Raw genomic sequence first — 18,889 nt, forward strand, 5'->3', positions numbered from 1 at the left:
CCTTTTTTGTATTAGCCTTAAGTAATATTCTAATTTTGTGACACACGGAATTTTGGATTTTCATTTGTTGCCACTTCAAATCATCAAAATTAAATGAAATAAACATTTGAATGCATCAGTCTGTGTGCAATGAATAAATATAATGTACAAGTTACACCTTTTGAATGCAATTACTGAAATAAATCAAGTTTTTCAAAATATTCTAATTTACTGGCTTTTGCCTGTATGTTGATTGACAATATAAGATGGAATGTGAATCACAAAGATGAAATCTAGATCAGAAATAATTTGAAGTGAGGGTCACCAGTGTCAACCGCACAGTCTGCAGGCTATTGACCCTTGGTTTGTTGTCAAATCTGCTGTTCATTATATTCATATAAATATTGTAAAACTAATATAACCAATATTTGATATTAGCATTCTTTAATGTGGACAAAATGTATTAAAAGGAGCCTCGCATCCTGGCCCCTTTTAATATTTCTGTATGTCTTTCGCTGGAAGAAGTTTGACTCTGACTAGGTCACTGGAAGGTACATACCGTACATGTCCTTTGATAAGGCTCTTTCACTTCAAAGTATATACATTCAGTTAAATCACACTTTGGAGAAGTGAACGTTCTCCTCTTTGCATACGAACATTGGTAACTGTGACTTGTGAGAGTGGATGAGAGAATATTAACTGAAAAAGAAAAACAGAAGCAAGGTTGTGAAACCAACTACTGATACACCGCTAAAGCAGAACAATGCCCATGTGGAAAGTACCACATAGTTAATTTATCTGCTTTTGTGCAACAGCGGCACTTTTGTAAACAATCCGAGGAGATGCAAATGTCCGAGTCTTCCGTTCCAAGTTCTCAGTCTTTCTAATGTCTTAAAAAAAAGGTTTATTTATTCAGGTTGCTGCGTTGGACCCAAGGTTAAAAGTTTTCCTTGTTAAAAATGAACTTGACGTCAGCTTCTGAGTGTGACAGACACTGAGTCTCCAGGGACTTCCCCAATTGCGGTGGCCCGCACAAGAAGACTCCAACTTTGGTTCTGTGAAGGCACAAAAGTGAGTGAGTGGGCTAGTAACTGTCAAGTCATCCTGGGTAAATGAGTGGATTTTGCATGCCATCTCACCCGGGATGCTTGGACGCAATGCTGGTGAACTCAGTGTCCCAGTTAGGCTTCCCATAAAGAGTCTTCTGCTTGAGCCCTGTGATTGGGTCGTTCTCCGCCTCGTGGTGCACCCAAAAGTGGGCTGCCTATAGAACAACCAAAGTTATAAAGGGAGATGTTCCTGCCTGGGAAAATGTGCCGCATGTTGGCCACCTCTGCTTCCTTCCAGCGGGTGAGGTAGATGTTGTAGCTCAGGAAGTCTGTCACGTTCTTTTCCGCCATTTGTCCCTCCAGTGACTGCAGCAGGTCTGCAAACCACTCAAAGGCCTGCGTCTCGGGGCACAGCCAGTAGAAGTAGATCTAGACAAAACCACAGTGGAAATGATTGGGGTTCCTGTTGATTCTCTCTCAAAGTCATGTGTTCACCTGCTCCTGTTTAGACCATTTCTGGTGGCAAATCAATCGTACAATAATCACACTACTCATGAACTTCTTGTTAGCTTTCCTCAATATTTAAAACCATCTCAAGCAAGGATTCAGGTTGTGAAAGTGTTCCATCACGGTGGATGTTCAGTATGTGGTTTCACCTTCTTGGTGAAAACGTCCTGGTTGTTCTGGATGCGTTTGTACCACACAGACTTGAGGATGGATGCGAAAGGTGTCACGCCGATTCCCGCCCCGACGAGCATGACTACCTCGTACCGAAACACGTCCTCGCTGGCTGTGCCAAATGGCCCATCGATGGCCATCCTGTAAACGTCAAGGAAGTCCTGAATCATCAAGGTCAAGGTCAAGGTTCAACTTTATTGTCCCCGCGGGGAAATTTGTCTTGGGCACAGTGCATCATTGCTCTCTTAACATACCCAAAAACAACAGAACAAAAACACAAGCACAGACACAACCACAACCATACAACTAACATTTAAACATCAGAACATGGAGCTTGATAGACATAGGTGGCACTTTGATGTAGGCATAAAATCTACAGTATGGAGATAAAGATAAAGTACCAATGTGCATTGCACTAGAGCTCATGGATAAAGTGCTGTGTGCTAAAGTGCTTAGTTCTAAAGTGCTATGTGCTAAAGTGCTATGTGCTAAAAAAGTGCTAACCTATGTATTAAAATTCTATTGCACATTGTTGGTCAGCTTAATGGAGGCTGGAACAAATGATAATTTAAGGCGGTTAGATTTGCATAGTGGGACCCGGAGTCTTCTCCCTGATGGCAGGGTTCCATATTCAGGAAAGAGTGGGTGTTGTGAGTTGGAAATAATTTTCTTAGCTTTTTTCCTAACTGCCTGCTCATAGATGCTCTGTATAGGCTCATATTCTTTCCTCCCTACGATTTTCATTGCCGTTTTATGCATGCCGGCCAGTTTGCTTTTTAGCTTAACGGTTAGGTTGCCAAACCATGAGGTGATCCCGTATCTAATGATGCTCTCTACATGTGTGTTTTTGTGACATTTCAAGAGTTTTCAAAGAATCATCGTGTTATCATGCATTGCACAAATTGTTGGTATTTTCTGGCTGCTAAAAAAAAACTTTTCATATAATGTAGCTGGCAGGATTGCAGCGGGAAACCTATTGGATGGCGCTCAGATTTCCTTGTTCCTATTGATGGAGGCTATGGTCTGTATCGGAGAATTACACCGACACAATAGGCCACCCAGCGTGAAAATAAACCCTGCGTGTCTTCTCCAACAACTGCTGGTTGCTGCAATCAAACATAATCAGTGACAATTTCAAGAAGAAGAGTGATTTCCTACTTGGGCAGTTTCCAGGCCTCCTGAGGCTCAGTTTTGTCTCCCCCGCAGGCTTCATACAAAGCTTGAGTCCAGTCCCCAACAATTCGAATATGGACACTGAAGTAGTCCTCCTCTGGGGCTGAGGTCATGGTAAAGGGGTGCCATTCCAGTCTGGAGACAGACGGACATTGGATGAAGACGTACTGACCCACCTCCATGCGGAAACCTTTCTTCCTCATCTGCAACTCCAGAGTTTTGGAGGGATGCATCACCACCTGCGGTCCCCATTTGGTAAGATTCATTTGTCTGTTGTCACATTTCTTATTAGACCAGTGCACGAACCTTGGTGATCACCACTTTCTGGTGTGACCGATAGATACGAACTAGCCTTTCGCATACATAGAGGATCATAGGTCCCACAATCCACTTCCAGGTCTGAAAAAAAAAATAATGTGAGATGTAATTATGCACACAAAGCTAACTAAGACCATCTAGCTTAGAGGTATACCATTGGTGGGTTTCCCGCAAACTCTGGAACCGCACAGTATGACTCGTTTTTACCCCAGTCCTCAAACTTTTCAGCACAGACATCTGGGTCATTGGTGATCATGCTGCTTGCCGTCTGTCCTCGCACAATCCTCCTAAAACGTAAAGGCACATACTGATTAGCATCGCTATGGTGATCGAAGACAGTGAATATGATTTCCTACCCAAAGCCGTGGAACACCAGTCCAATGAAGAACAGGACAAAAAGATGATGTGTGTACCAGAACACCTCAAAGTATGACCTGCGGATGACTTCCATTGAGGAAGTGATGATGAGGATGAGGGCTAGCGTAATGATCACACCCGTCACACCGGCGATGGTTGTACACATGACGAGGGTCGGGTTCTGCAACAAAGTAACCATTTAGGACGGGGGAGCCACCTCTTATGACACATTTCAACTCACAGTCTCATTGGACCTGATGGGGTTGAGGAAGGACGCGTTGTCACCGTGGCCAATTTCCGACAGGATGTAGGGCAGGAAGCTGCTGTTGCGATTGAGCTGCGCGTCCATGAAATACTCAAAGTTGAACAAGTGTGCAATGATATGCACGGCTAAAAGTCCAGGACAGGTCTATGTCAAATAGGTGACATTGGATGTCCTATTAGCGGTTTGCAACGACCATACCTGTGTGAAAGGCGATCATATAAGCCACCAGCTTGTGGAAAGTGATGTTCCGGTCCAGTTGGCGAGCGGCTGTGCGGCTGCAGAACTGAACACGTATTCAGTTAGAAGGAAAACTACCTGAACCGGTTGTAAGGTTGGGCACCTGGATGGAGCCGCGCAGGAAGGAAAGAAGATTCCTGCAGACGGGCAGCAAGATGAGCATGCAGTTGAAGTTGAGGCAGGCGGCCGGCGCTCGAGCCCATGACAGAGCATGCTGAAAGAAACAACGGTTAGAAGATAGTCACACCATCCTCTCTAATTTCAAGCCCTTAGTGCAAGAATAGGCAAACTATGGCCTCTGGTCGGTTTAATTTGGGCCCACCCAACTTTTATAAAATGACTTTTCTTTAAAACTCTCAGCAACGAAGCTGTCGCCGGCAACAGGAGTTGCATTGCTATTTTTTATAATACCATAAGTCTTAAACCAAGTCCATCCATCCGTTTTCTACCGCTTGTCCTTCTTGGGTTCGCGGGGGTGCTGGAGACTATCCCAGCTGCACTCGGCCAGTGTATGCAATAAATCATTAAAATGGTTTCTGAAATCAGGGGCTCTTTGCAGTCATATTATGGTAATCCAAGGGATCGCGTCACAGCAGCTCAAGGCATACTTGCCAACCCTCCCGGATTTTCCGGGAGACTCCCGAAATTCAACGCCTCTCCCGAAAACCTCCCGGGACAAATTATCTCCCGAAATTCAGGCGGACTCAGGTCCGCCCACAATATAAACGGTGTGCCTGCCCAATGACGTTATAACTGTAGAATGATCGAGGGCGAGTTCTTAGTTCCTTATGTGGGTTTATTGTTAGGCAGTTTCATTAACGTCCTCCCAGCGCGGTAACAACACACAACAACAGCAGTCATGTTTTGGTCTGCCGTAAAGCAGTTCGTCTGCCGTAAACAGCAATGTTGTGACAATCTTAAACAGGACAATACTGCCATTTAGTGCATTTGATGAAAGCACTTTTGTGCGTGCCACACAGCAATGCATCATCAGAGAGGGTGTTCAGCATGGTTAGAAAAATAGTGACAGAGAATAGAACAAGGATGGACAATTCAACCCTTAACTCAACAAGTATATGTGTAAATAAATGAACACTGAAATTCAAGTATTTCTTTTATATATATATATATATATATATATATATATATATATATATATATATATATATATATATACAATAAAAAGAAATATATATTTATAGCTAGAATTCACTGAAAGTCAAGTATTTCTTATATATATATATATATATATATATATATATATATATATATATATATATATATATGTATACATATATATATATGAAATACTTGACTTGGTGAATTCTAGCTGTAAATATACTCCTCCCCTCTTAGCCACGCCCCCAACCACGCCTCCCGAAATCGGAGGTCTCAAGGTTGACAAGTATGGCTCAAGGAAATGACAGAATCCTGGTAAAGAAATGCTTCAGTTCAAAGTTCACTTTTTGATGTTCAATGTTTTATAGTTCACAGTTAAAATTTGGAACTGATTTCCTTCTACTTATAAAATTCTGTTCCATTTTCTGAGTTAGGTTTTTCGTGATACCTAAAGTATGCAGGTTTGAGAAAATGGACAGCAATGTTATTCACACATGCCTTTGTGCCTGAAGGTATTTTTAAAACCTAATAAAATATGCATTAATTTGTGGCGTTTGCTTTAAGGCAAATGCAAAATGAAGTGGCGATTGTAGCACACATTGGACTTGATTTTGTTACGGCTCAGGCTCCTGCCAACGCCGCTCATCCGTCTGTGCGCACCTCGGGACACGCCCACGGGTGCGCACATCCAGGGACGCGCCGCGCGCGTCCCCGCCCTGCAGCAGCCACCAGCTGCAATCACTCACCGGCAATCTACACTCCTGGGTCTGATGAGGGCAAGCTCAATAAAGGACCAGTGGACCCAAGGATCGGGGCGGGAACTTAGTTTTCTCATGGTGTACCGTAAGCAACAAGCTTTATGCTCGATTCATGTTTCCTCTCCGTGCCTTGATTTGTCCCTTGTCTTCTCCCGTGTCCCCGCAGTACCCTCCGTCGCCTGTAAAGTGAGCTGTGCGTCTCACTTTCGCCTGGATCTCCCTCTGGACTCTGACTGCCTCCTTCGTTCCTAGACCTTTCTCTCGCCCCTGGATTCTGATGCCTCACTCTCGCCCCGGATCATCTGCCTGCCTCTTGGACCCCTTTTGCCTTGCCCTCTTTGGACTTGTCTGCTCCCTCATCCAACAGAACGGTAATACACAACAGCTAACTACACACATAGTCTAACACCACTCACTCTAGGGTTTTGTCACACACTCCATTTCATTAGTTTAGTTTATATTAGTATTGTTTGTTATTATTATATATACCGGTATTGAATATACAATATATATATATAATAAATAATTGTACATACTTCCCCCTGGTGTCTGTTTGCCGTCACCTCCCCTCAGTAAAACACAACAGATTTACTAAGATCCAAACACCACACGGTAAACAGCGTGAGCAATCTATAAAATAGCGAGTGCTATTAACGGGCGTGTGTTGCGTGCGATTTACTAACGCAGCATGTGCTATTGTAAAGTTGTGCAGATGTTGTGTGTACTATACGGGCCATCACCACAGAGACACTCATTTACTGCACATTCATGTTCTCATGCTCTCACCTCTGGCATTTTGCCATGTTTTAAAACAAAGCAGGGAACATGGACCACTTTATGACCATTTTAGAAGCAGCCATGCAGTGCTTCTACCAACATTCACAACACTTTTACACTATTACAGGAGCTAGTAAAGTTACAGACATTATGTGTCATGTTTAAGGGCTAAAAGTAAAACATTACCAGCAAATTTACAAAAAAATGTTTGTCATGACTTGTGAGAATGAAGAGCATAGAAGAAAAGGTCATTTCCAACATCAGTATTCAAGGACAAGTTTAAAATAAATGTGTGGTGGAGGTTCAACTATGGAATTCTCTTTACAATGAGATAAAAGATTGTAAAAATATATTCCAATTGAAAAAAATATATAAAGACAGACGAATAAGATTGTGCAACCCGAGGGTCCCTGGTTCAATCCCCACCTAGTACCAACCTCGTCATGTCCGTTGTGTCCTGAGCAAGACACTTCACCCTTGCTCCTGATGGGTGCTGGTTAGCGCCTTGCATGGCAGCTCCCTCCATCAGTGTGTGAATGTGTGTGTGAATGGGTAAATGTGGAGGTAGTGTCAAAGCGCTTTGAGTACCTTGAAGGTAGAAAAGCGCTATACAAGTACAACCCATTTATCATTTATTTATATGGACAGCCATAAGTGTTTACATTTTGCTTTATATTTATTATTAGGGCCCGCATGGCCCATTGTATAAGGACTCCCTTTGGGAGTCCTTATGCAATGGGACATAAGGACCTATTGAATTTGTAAGGTTGGCCTCGCCGCGCTCTCCGGGGGTGGGGGGTGGGCTCGTGGGGGCCCGGTTGCCGGTGGGGCGGGGGCGGTCTTCCCGTCCGGTTGCGGGGAGTCTCTGGGTCCTTCGGGCGGGGCGTCTCGCCTTTCTGCCCGTGTGGGGTGTGGTCTCTCGCTGGCTTGGGGTCTGGCTGTCCCCTGCTTTTCTCGTGCCCTGTCCTCCGCCGGGTGCGTCTGTCTGCGGCCTGCTGCTGGCCCTTGTGGGCGGTACGGTGGGTCGGGCTCTGGGGTTCCTGTCGCTGGCCGGCTTGGCTGCGTGGGGGCGGTGGTCCCTGGTTCCCTGGGCACCACGCCTCCTGTTTGTGGGTTGGGCTCTCGGGGGTGATGGGGCCGTGCTCTGGCTCCCACGCACTCTGGGAGTCGAATGTATTGTACATGCAAATTCACGTATGCTCACATACGTACATAGGTACCTACGCTCCCACATACATACACAAATACAGTACATATTTACCTACCTAATGTTCGTACATCCACACGCACATTCAATATACAAACATACACATACACATACTGTACATATACATTCACTGTACAAACACATATACACATTCTGTACATATACATTCATTGTACAAACACATATACACATTCTGTACATATACATTCATTGTACAAACACATATACACATACTGTACATATACATTCACTGTACAAACACATATACACATTCTGTACATATACATTCATTGTACAAACACATATACACATTCTGTAAATATACAAGTACATATGCATACTTACACTCATGCACATAATCACGTTTCATCAAACATATATTAACGTTGTTGCCCTAGGGTAAACTGGGTGTAACACATGGCACACTGACAAAGCTTAACCTATTGTGACTATAACAATCTACAAGGTTAATGTAGGTTGCTTCTCTTTCTCCCCCTCCATTTTTCTGCATTCTTTCGTATCTCAAGTTATCATTACGTATATGTATTGTTGCATTTAAACAACTGTATTGTTGATAATAAAGGTAAATTATTGGTATTGTTCATTATCAATAGCGCTATTTCTATTGGTATTTGTATTGATCCATTTGTAGTGTAATAATGCTCATTGTCATTTCCGTATTATTTTTTATTTTTCGCTAACTGCTTATTTGCTATTACTTTTACCATCATATTTGTACATGTCATATTTGCTGATGTTGCTCTATTGTTGTTGTTGTTGTTGTTTGCTGTTGTTGTTTTTGTCTCTCTGTCTAATCCCCCTCTTGTCCCCACAATTTCCCCCTCTGTCTTCTTTTTTTTTCTCTTTCTATCCCCTCCTGCTCCGGCCCGGCTGCACTAAATGATAATATAAATACATTTAATAAAGTCAAATACAAATAAGGCAACAAGAGAAGTATCCTACACTTCTCTTTTGTAAAGTAAATCTGAACAGCCGACATGGGCATCTACATCAATTATATGATTTGCCTGAGAAGCTGGACAGGACATAAAAAAAAAAAAAAAAAAAAAAAAAAAAAAAAAAAGAATTTGTAAGGTTTTATTATTATTCTTTCTTATTCCGCAGCTTTGCGCGGTACTTTGACCCTCTTAACATCCTTCAAAACTCACCAAATTTGACGCACACATAAATAAACTCGAACAAAACTCTTTGGTGAAAAAACCAAACCCCAAAACTCAAAATTGCGCTCTAGCGCCCCCTACAAAGTAAACTTTTTCTAACTCCCAGTACGAATGTCGTAGAGACATGAAACCTCTATGTAGGTCTCACTTAGACTTAAATTTTATTAATTTATTTCCTCGGCCAAAAATCTACAGGAAGTTTGCTATTCCCCCTTCAACACAAAATTTTAGTAAAATCAGTAACTTTTGCCTCTTTGAGCTTTAATTTGACCCCCTTAACATGCTTCAAAACTCACCAAACTGAACGCGCACATCAGGACTGGCAGAAATTGCTATCTAATAAAAAACCTAACCTCAAATCTCAAAATTGTGCTCTAGAGCAATTTTTGAATAAAACGCAGAAAAAAACTGCTCCTCTGAAGAAAAAAATGACAAAACTGCCTGTAACTCCCACTGGGAAAGTCGGAGAGACATGAAACAAAAACCTCTATGTAAGTCTCACTTAGACCTACATTTCATAAATTGACAACCCCCAGCAAAAATCAACAGGAAGTTTGCTATTCCCCCTTCAAAACAACATTTTTGTAAAAACCGGTCACCTTCCTTCAAAATCTATCTCCTCTGAGTGCGTTTGTTGTTTAGGCTTCAAACTAACACAGGAGAGAGATTGAACCCTTGTGTATAAAAGTATAGAACAGCTTTTTAATACCTGCTCCGGTTTTGATTTTATGACCCTTCAAAGACCCGCTGCACTGATGCTGCTGCGCTGCTGTTTTTTTAAGATGGCTGCTCAAAAGCAGGAAGCACCAACGTGCCCACACAATGCAGACAAGGTAGGTACACTAGACAAAAGTCTTGGGACACTTCAGACTAAAAGTAGACAAAAGTATTGGGACACTTAGGACTAGCACCTGCCAAATACGCGGGCCCGACCAATGCTGCTTGCAGCTGTAATTTTACTTATTTTTTGTCTGGTTTTGTATTTGTTTTGTATCATCCCGTGAGGTGTATATTACTCTTTTTTTTGTTTTGTTTGTTTGGTTTGTACTTCATGAAGTTTTGCACTTGTTGTGTTTTTTTGTATGTTTTTTTGTTTGTTTTCGTTATATTTGGATGTTACTGTTGGTTTATATGATATCATTAAGTAAGACTACGTATTATGTTGAAGGGGGCAGAAAAATATAAGATTTTTCTTCATCCTGCTCCTTCTCAGGCATTGCTGTGTAAATGTATAATTTAATAATTGTGGTATAATTGTCAATTGTCGGAGGCAGATATTTACATATATCCGAATTTAAGTTGTACTTCTTCCATTTCTTTGTCATATTTGAAAACAGCTCGTGTTTTCCATTTCTTCTCTTGATGCTCTGTCAGCAAGTATACTGTGTGTGTTAACCTTGAGTTCTTTGGAATGTGTTTTGACTAGCATTTGTTTTGTCTACAGAGATGGGACGAGAGAGAGGGTGGTGGGATCGGGAAGACAGACCATTTTGGGGAGGCGCAATAGAATGTTCTATGGTTAGACTGGTCTCAATCAATGTATATTGGCAAAGCTTTGAGAATATACAAGAAAATACCTATTCTGTCTCTGGTGGTTTTTCAACTCAGCTTTAAGTGTCGGAAAGAACTTGGGAGCGAATTGTGACTTGAATTCCCTGGGAGGAACAACTGGTCCAAAATGCAACAATTTGGGGGCTCGTCCGGGAAAACGCAACACTATCGATCAAAGATGCACATCAATGAAGGAGATAAATAAAAATGAATGAATGAATTAATGAACTTTTATTTATTTTTTTTACTGCTTAAGGTGTGCTCATTGGAGAGAGGCTGCACGTTATTCTGCTCAAGACGCAAAACAATACATTCTTAAAGAAGTTTTTTTTCATATACAAATTATTTTGATGATATATATACAGGTAAAAGCCAGTAAATTAGAATATTTTGAAAAATTTGATTTATTTCAGTAATTGCATTCAAAAGGTGTAACTTGTACATTATATTTATTCATTGCACACAGACTGATGCATTCAAATGTTTATTTCATTTAATTTTGATGATTTGAAGTGGCAACAAATGAAAATCCAAAATTCCGTGTGTCACAAAATTAGAATATTGTGTAAGGCTAATACAAAAAAGGGATTTTTAGAAATGTTGGCCAACTGAAAAGTATGAAAATGAAAAATATGAGCATGTACAATACTCAATACTTGGTTGGAGCTCCTTTTGCCTCAATTACTGCGTTAATGCGGCGTGGCATGGAGTCGATGAGTTTCTGGCATTGCTCAGGTGTTATGAGAGCCCAGGTTGCTCTGATAGTGGCCTTCAACTCTTCTGCGTTTTTGGGTCTGGCATTCTGCATCTTCCTTTTCACAATACCCCACAGATTTTCTATGGGGCTAAGGTCAGGGGAGTTGGCGGGCCAATTTAGAACAGAAATACCATGGTCCGTAAACCAGGCACGGGTAGATTTTGCACTGTGTGCAGGCGCCAAGTCCTGTTGGAACTTGAAATCTCCATCTCCATAGAGCAGGTCAGCAGCAGGAAGCATGAAGTGCTCTAAAACTTGCTGGTAGACAGCTGCGTTGACCCTGGATCTCAGGAAACAGAGTGGACCGACACCAGCAGATGACATGGCACCCCAAACCATCACCCAACCATGCAAATTTTGCATTTCCTTTGGAAATCGAGGTCCCAGAGTCTGGAGGAAGACAGGAGAGGCACAGGATCCACGTTGCCTGAAGTCTAGTGTAAAGTTTCCACCATCAGTGATGGTTTGGGGTGCCATGTCATCTGCTGGTGTCGGTCCACTCTGTTTCCTGAGATCCAGGGTCAACGCAGCCGTCTACCAGCAAGTTTTAGAGCACTTCATGCTTCCTGCTGCTGACCTGCTCTATGGAGATGGAGATTTCAAGTTCCAACAGGACTTGGCGCCTGCACACAGCGCAAAATCTACCCGTGCCTGGTTTACGGACCATGGTATTTCTGTTCTAAATTGGCCCGCCAACTCCCCTGGCCTTAGCCCCATAGAAAATCTGTGGGGTATTGTGAAAAGGAAGATGCAGAATGCCAGACCCAAAAACGCAGAAGAGTTGAAGGCCACTATCAGAGCAACCTGGGCTCTCATAACACCTGAGCAGTGCCAGAAACTCATCGACTCCATGCCACGCCGCATTAACGCAGTAATTGAGGCAAAAGGAGCTCCAACCAAGTATTGAGTATTGTACATGCTCATATTTTTCATTTTCATACTTTTCAGTTGGCCAACATTTCTAAAAATCCCTTTTTTGTATTAGCCTTAAGTAATATTCTAATTTTGTGACACACGGAATTTTGGATTTTCATTTGTTGCCACTTCAAATCATCAAAATTAAATGAAATAAACATTTGAATGCATCAGTCTGTGTGCAATGAATAAATATAATGTACAAGTTACACCTTTTGAATGCAATTACTGAAATAAATCAAGTTTTTCAAAATATTCTAATTTACTGGCTTTTACCTGTATGTATAAAAAACGAACTTCATTAAAAAAAATCACATCACATCACATCACATGAATGATAATCAGCCTATTAAGTCTTCTAGCAGCAAAATGATGTTTCTGAATAGATATGTCTAATATTTTTTATTTCTAACTGCCCAAAATGTTGCCACACACAGGACGGAGGATTGTCATCTAAATAAAATGCGAAATAGTGCTCGCAACACAGTGACGAGTGTTGATAAATCACATTGCGTGTGCTAGACAATTGTATTTGCATTTTCTCCAACCAGCGTTTTGATGATTAGTATATATTTTGCAAATGAGAGACACACAATGGATTGCACGCCTTATTCTGATCACTTAACAGATACAAACCACATAAAGTAAATCAGCTTTGTGTGTGCTATTAGGTTTGCACACATTTTAGTACATTCAAACCTTTATTAAATCAGGCCTTTTGCACTGACGCAGAATATTCTGCACAGCATGTTTGGACTATGTACCAACTGGCATGAGTTAAATATACAGCGTATGCCACCTCAGTTGAAATCAGACAAAGCTGAATTAAAAATGTGATAGTTATCTACAAAACTGACATTTTAGCATGTGCAGTTTGAAGAAGTGCAGTGCTAGTAAATGATAAATGATAAATGGGTTGTACTTGTATCGCGCTTTTCTACCTTCAAGGTACTCAAAGCGCTTTGACACTACTTCCACATTTACCCATTCACACACACATTCACACACTGATGGAGGGAGCTGCCATGCAAGGCGCTAACCAGCACCCATCAGGAGCAAGGGTGAAGTGTCTTGCTCAGGACACAATGGACATGACGAGGTTGGTACTAGGTGGGGATTGAACCAGGGACCCTCGGGTCGCGCACGGCCATTCTTCCACTGCGCCACGCATAAGGTGAAAAAGAGATGTGAGGATCCTTACAGATGCTTAAGTGGATCCTTACCAGATGCTTAAGTAGATCCTTACAGGTGCTAGGGTTAGGGTTAGGGTTAGGGTTAGTGTTAGGGTTAGGGTTAGGGTTAGAATGGAGAATTACTCTGTGTCATGAGATAAGAAGTCCCCCATCATAAGGTGAAAAGACATGTGAGGATCCTTACAGATGCTTAAGTGGATCCTTACCAGATGCTTAAGTAGATCCTTACAGATGCTTAAGTGGATCTTTACAGGTGCTAGGGTTAGGGTTAGGGTTACGGTTAGTGTTAGGGTTAGGGTTAGAATGGAGAATTACTCTGTGTCATGAGATAAGAAGTCCCCCATCATAAGGTGAAAAGACATGTGAGGATCCTTACAGATGCTTCAGTGGATCCTTACAAATGCTTAAGTGGATCCTTACAAATGCTTAAGTGGATCCTTACCAGATGCTTAAGTGGATCCTTACAGGTGCTAGGGCTAGGGTTAGGGTTAGGGTTAGGGTTAGGATGGAGAATTACTCTGTGTCATGAGATAAGTCCCCCATTATAAGGTGAAAAGAAATGTGAGGATCCTTACAGATGCTTAAGTGGATCCTTACCAGATGCTTTAGTAGATCCTTATAGATGCTAGGGTTAGGGTTAGGGTTAGGGTTAGGGTTAGAGTTAGGGTTAAGGTTACAGTTATGGTTAGGGTTAGGATGGAGAATTACTCTGTGTCATGAGATAAGAAGTCCCCCATCATAAATAAATAAATAAATGATAAATGGGTTGTACTTGTATAGCACTTTTCTACCTTCAAGGTACTCAAAGCGCTTTGACACTACTTCCACATTTACCCATTCACACACACATTCACACACTGATGGAGGGAGCTGCCATGCAAGGCGCTAACCAGCACCCATCAGGAGCAAGGGTGAAGTGTCTTGCTCAGGACACAACGGACATGACGAGGTTGGTACTAGGTGGGGATTGAACCAGGGACCCTCGGGTCGCGCACGGCCACTCTTCCACTGCGCCACGCCGTCCCAGTATGTATGCAAAAAGTCAGTGTTCAAAAACAAGAAAAAAAAAATACAAAAATGAGGGGTATTTTATTTGAACTAAGCAAAATTATCTGCTAATAGAACAAGAAAATTTGCCTTGTCAAGACTTTCCAAAACAAGTCAAATTAGCTAACCTCAATGAACCCAAAAATACCTTAAAATAAGTATATTCTCACTAATAAGAGTACCTATTTTCTATTGTTTCATTGGAAATAAAACAGCAAAGTCCATTTGGCTGTCATCTGTTTTAATTATGAGACACAATTGTGTCAAAGTCATGATTTTATTTTTTCATGCTTGAAATAAGAAATTATTACTTTAAAAAAGTAGTTTTATACTTGTGAGTGTTGATGACACAGCTTTGCAACACTTGATATTCTAGTTTCAAGCATGTTTTACTCAATATAGGTCATCAAATCTCAGCAACAAGCTGTAATATCTTACTGAGATCCAGAGGTGGGACCAAGTCATTGTTTTGCAAGTCACAAGTAAGTCTCAAGTCTTTGCCCTCAAGTCCGAGTCAAGTCCCGAGTCAAGACAGGCAAGCCCCGAGTCAAGTCCAAAGTCAAGACTGGAAAGTCTCAAGTCAAGTCCTAAGTCCTGCATTTTGAGTTTCGAGTCCTTTCAAGTCCTTTTAACCACAGACTAATATATTAACACAGATTGTGTATGCTTTTCAAACGCTGTATTTATTTATTAAAACAAGTGCATTTTAAATTGCAGGAAAGAAAATTGTGCTGACATTGCACTTTATAATAGCACTATTAACCAGTCATTTTAAACATTAACTCATTCCTTTACAGAACAAACACATTGAAAAATAAAGTGCAAATGTACTTATTTGTACAAAAGTGTTAACATTGAAAAAACATGACATATACGTGAACATAACAAAAAAGTTGTACTTTTTATATGTCAGGGCCCTATGCTGCATTGCATTTGCAAAAGACCAAATTAGCCAAGAGTCTGTCAGTCATTTGTGCACGATGGGGGCGTAGTATGATGCCACCATGGCTGAAAACTCGCTCCACTGGAGCACTGGAGGCAGGCACTGCCAAGACTCTCATGCCCACTCGGAACAGTGAAGGAAGAGTCTTCATGTTCAATGCCCAGAACAAAAGGGGGGAGAGAGTTGTTTTGGGTTGGTGCACTACTTGTAAGTGTATCTTGTGTTTTTTATGTTGATTTAATTAAAAAAAGAAAATTAAAAAAAATTATTTCTTGTGTGGCCCGATACCAATCGATCCACGGACCAGTACCGGGCCGCGGCCCGTTGGTTGGGGACCACTGAGGTAAACAACCAACAGTATGTCAGAAAGCTAGCTAAAACGGTACACATATTCATAATATAGTATACATTTTAACTGACCTTTATTTTACTATTTTTGTCTTTTTTTTAGGTGGCTAAAATACGCGGTGCTGCTGACCGCCGTCTAACGTTACGTGTGATATATTGACTAACGTAACCCTGCTTAAAAAAAATCACTGAACAAAAAGTATGAATAAGGTAGTGAACTGCAACAGATTCCCGTGTTTGCAATAACGTTATAACGTTAGCAGTGAGTTTACAGCCTCACTGATTTAACTACACAGCAAATAAAAGTCACGTTACTTAGCCAATAAACGTTATCTTACATTCAAAACTTACCCTTCTTTGTGCAACTTCAAATGCCGGACGAAGTTGGAAGTTGTTGCCTCTCCATCAGTCATTTTGGAACCGCATGTGTTGCATACTGCAAACCGTTTTGTGTTGACCACCTCGTAATTTTTATACCCAAACGAAATTATTTTAGGTATCATTTTTTGTTCACTGGCGTGTGGTTTGGACATGTCTTCTTCGTTGGTTGTCCTGCAATTTGATTGGATGAATGCTGTGTGATGAAAACAAAGTAGATCTAATTTGATTGGCTGTTGTACTGAGAGCACACCAGCTGACACACGCAACGCTGATAGACAAGTACACAACGAAAAATACGGAGCGCTCCCGAATAACTTTTTCATCTTTGGGTTTTGGGGAAAGTAGCAAGTCATGTCAAGTCATGTCAATTCAAAAGGCTCAAGTCCAAGTGAAGTCACAAGTCATTGATGTTAAAGTCTAAGTCGAGTTGCAAGTCTTTTTACATTTTGTCAAGTCGAGTCTAAAGTCATCAAATTCATGACTCGAGTCTGACTCGAGTCCAAGTCATGTGACTCGAGTCCACACCTCTGCTGAGATCATTTAGGACCAAAACACTTAAAACAAGTAAAACACTCTAACATAAAATCTGCTTAGTGAGAAGAATGATCTTATCAGACAGAAAATAAGCAAATATCTCCCTTATTTGACATATTTCATCTTACTTAGATTTCAGTTTTTGCAGTGTAGTGGAGGCTCAACTCCACTGACTTAAGTCAACAAAGTGAAGTGAAATGTTGATTGACGGAGCTGACACTCACCCCGAGCAGAACCCGTGTGTAGAACCACTTGTGGACAAGAAAAGCCATGTAGAAGTGGACGAAGAGGAAGGCGTTAATCCCCAGCCAAACAAGCTGCAGCAGAAAAATGACAGAAGCGTTTAGTCCATCTGATAAAACTGTTCACTACAATATTTTTAATTAATCAGACTGTTGAATTATGTTCCCTGATGACTTATACAATCAATCAATTAGTCCCAGCTGAAGAAAAAGTCTCTCCACCACACAAGTTGACATGGTTTAAACTAACTGAACAAACATACACCAAGGTCGTTAATGTGTTAAAATGATCTGGAATATGAAAAGTGAAACATTCTCACAATGACAAAGATGGAGAGTCCCTCGTTGGCTGCGAAGTTGCCCATGCTGAATGTGACGCTGGACGCAAGCAGAACAGTGAATGCACTCTGCTTTGAACGCTTCAAACTTTTGTTTGAACAAATAGGGAAGTGGACTCTTGTCAGTTAATTGACGTCATGTCTGCATCTTTGTGTCTCAGCGCGGGCATTTCTTCATGGAAAGCCACTGCTAGCCGATGAAGCATCTCCATGTTATCGTCCACTGACATTTACAGTATATACAGTTGTGAATGTTGACATTATGGACTTTGTCAACCACACAGATCGCGACTGACAACCACACAGGTCGCGACTGACAACCACACAGATCGCGACTGACAACCACACAGATCGTGAGTGACAACCACACAGATCGCGACTGACAACCACACACAGATTGCGACTGATGACCACACAGATCGCGACTGACAACCACACAGATCGCGACTGACAACCACACAGATCGTGAGTGACAACCACACAGATCGCGACTGACAACCACACACAGATTGCGACTGATGACCACACAGATCGCGACTGACAACCACACAGATTGTGACTGACAACCACACACAGATTGCGACTGACGACCACACAGATTGCGACTGACAACCACACACAGATCGCGACTGACAACAACACACAGATTGCTACTGACAACCACACAGATTGTGACTGACAACCACACAGATTGCGACTGACAACCACACAGATCGCGACTGACAACCACACACAGATCGCAACTGACAACCACACACAGATTGCTACTGACAACCACACAGATTGTGACTGACAACCACACAGATTGCGACTGACAACCACACAGATTGCGACTGACAACCACACAGATTGCGACTGACAACCACACACAGATTGCGACTGACAACCACACACAGATTGCGACTGACAACCACACAGATTGCGACTGACAACCACACAGATTGCGACTGACAACCACACACAGATTGCGACTGACAACCACACAGATTGCGACTGACAACCACACAGATTGCGACTGACAACCACACACAGATCGCGACAGACAACCACACACAGATCGCGACAGACAACCACACACAGATCGCGACTGACAACCACACACAGATCGCAACTGACAACCACACAGATCACGACTGACAACCACACAGATTGCGACTGACAACCACACACAGATCGCGACTGACAACCACACACAGATCGCGACAGACAACCACACACAGATCGCGACTGACAACCACACACAGATTGCGACTGACAACCACACAGATCACGACTGACAACCACACAGATTGCGACTGACAACCACACACAGATTGCGACTGACAACCACACACAGATTGCGACTGACAACCACACAGATTGCGACTGACAACCACACACAGATTGCGACTGACAACCACACACAGATCGCGACTGACAACCACACACAGATCGCGACAGACAACCACAGACAGATCGCGACTGACAACCACACACAGATCGCAACTGACAACCACACACAGATTGCGACTGACAACCACACAGATTGCGACTGACAACCAC

The 18,889-nt window shown here is 42.0% G+C and overlaps 1 protein-coding gene across 1 annotated transcript; it reads right to left on the reverse strand.

Annotated features, from left to right (window-relative positions):
• Positions 1-406: 406 nt before the first annotated feature.
• On the reverse strand, positions 407-17,488 carry cybb (cytochrome b-245, beta polypeptide (chronic granulomatous disease)). The gene is made up of 13 exons (XM_061924128.1): positions 17,330-17,488; positions 16,992-17,084; positions 4,160-4,270; positions 4,018-4,102; positions 3,796-3,944; positions 3,554-3,735; positions 3,352-3,484; positions 3,186-3,278; positions 2,865-3,118; positions 1,685-1,847; positions 1,311-1,457; positions 1,119-1,243; positions 407-1,034 (listed from the first exon to the last, which is right to left on the reverse strand). The coding sequence occupies exons 1-13, from the start codon at positions 17,372-17,374 to the stop codon at positions 917-919; spliced, it is 1,698 nt and encodes a 565-aa protein (XP_061780112.1). The 5' UTR covers positions 17,375-17,488; the 3' UTR covers positions 407-916.
• Between the last annotated feature and the right edge of the window lie 1,401 nt (positions 17,489-18,889).

The sequence above is a fragment of the Nerophis lumbriciformis genome, linkage group LG28, assembly GCF_033978685.3.
Source record: "Nerophis lumbriciformis linkage group LG28, RoL_Nlum_v2.1, whole genome shotgun sequence".
NCBI classification, from domain to species: Eukaryota; Metazoa; Chordata; class Actinopteri; order Syngnathiformes; family Syngnathidae; genus Nerophis; species Nerophis lumbriciformis.

Bases quoted from the DNA above. Each gene is read 5' to 3' on its own strand.
- cybb (XM_061924128.1), bottom strand. From the start codon at position 17,374: ATGGGCAACTTCGCAGCCAACGAGGGACTCTCCATCTTTGTCATT. The intron at 4,271-16,991 runs GTGAGTGTCAGC...TGTTTCTTTCAG, and splicing joins ACACACGGGTTCTGCTCGGG to CATGCTCTGTCATGGGCTCG. The intron at 1,848-2,864 runs GTAGGAAATCAC...TGACGTTTACAG, and splicing joins GAGGCCTGGAAACTGCCCAA to GATGGCCATCGATGGGCCAT.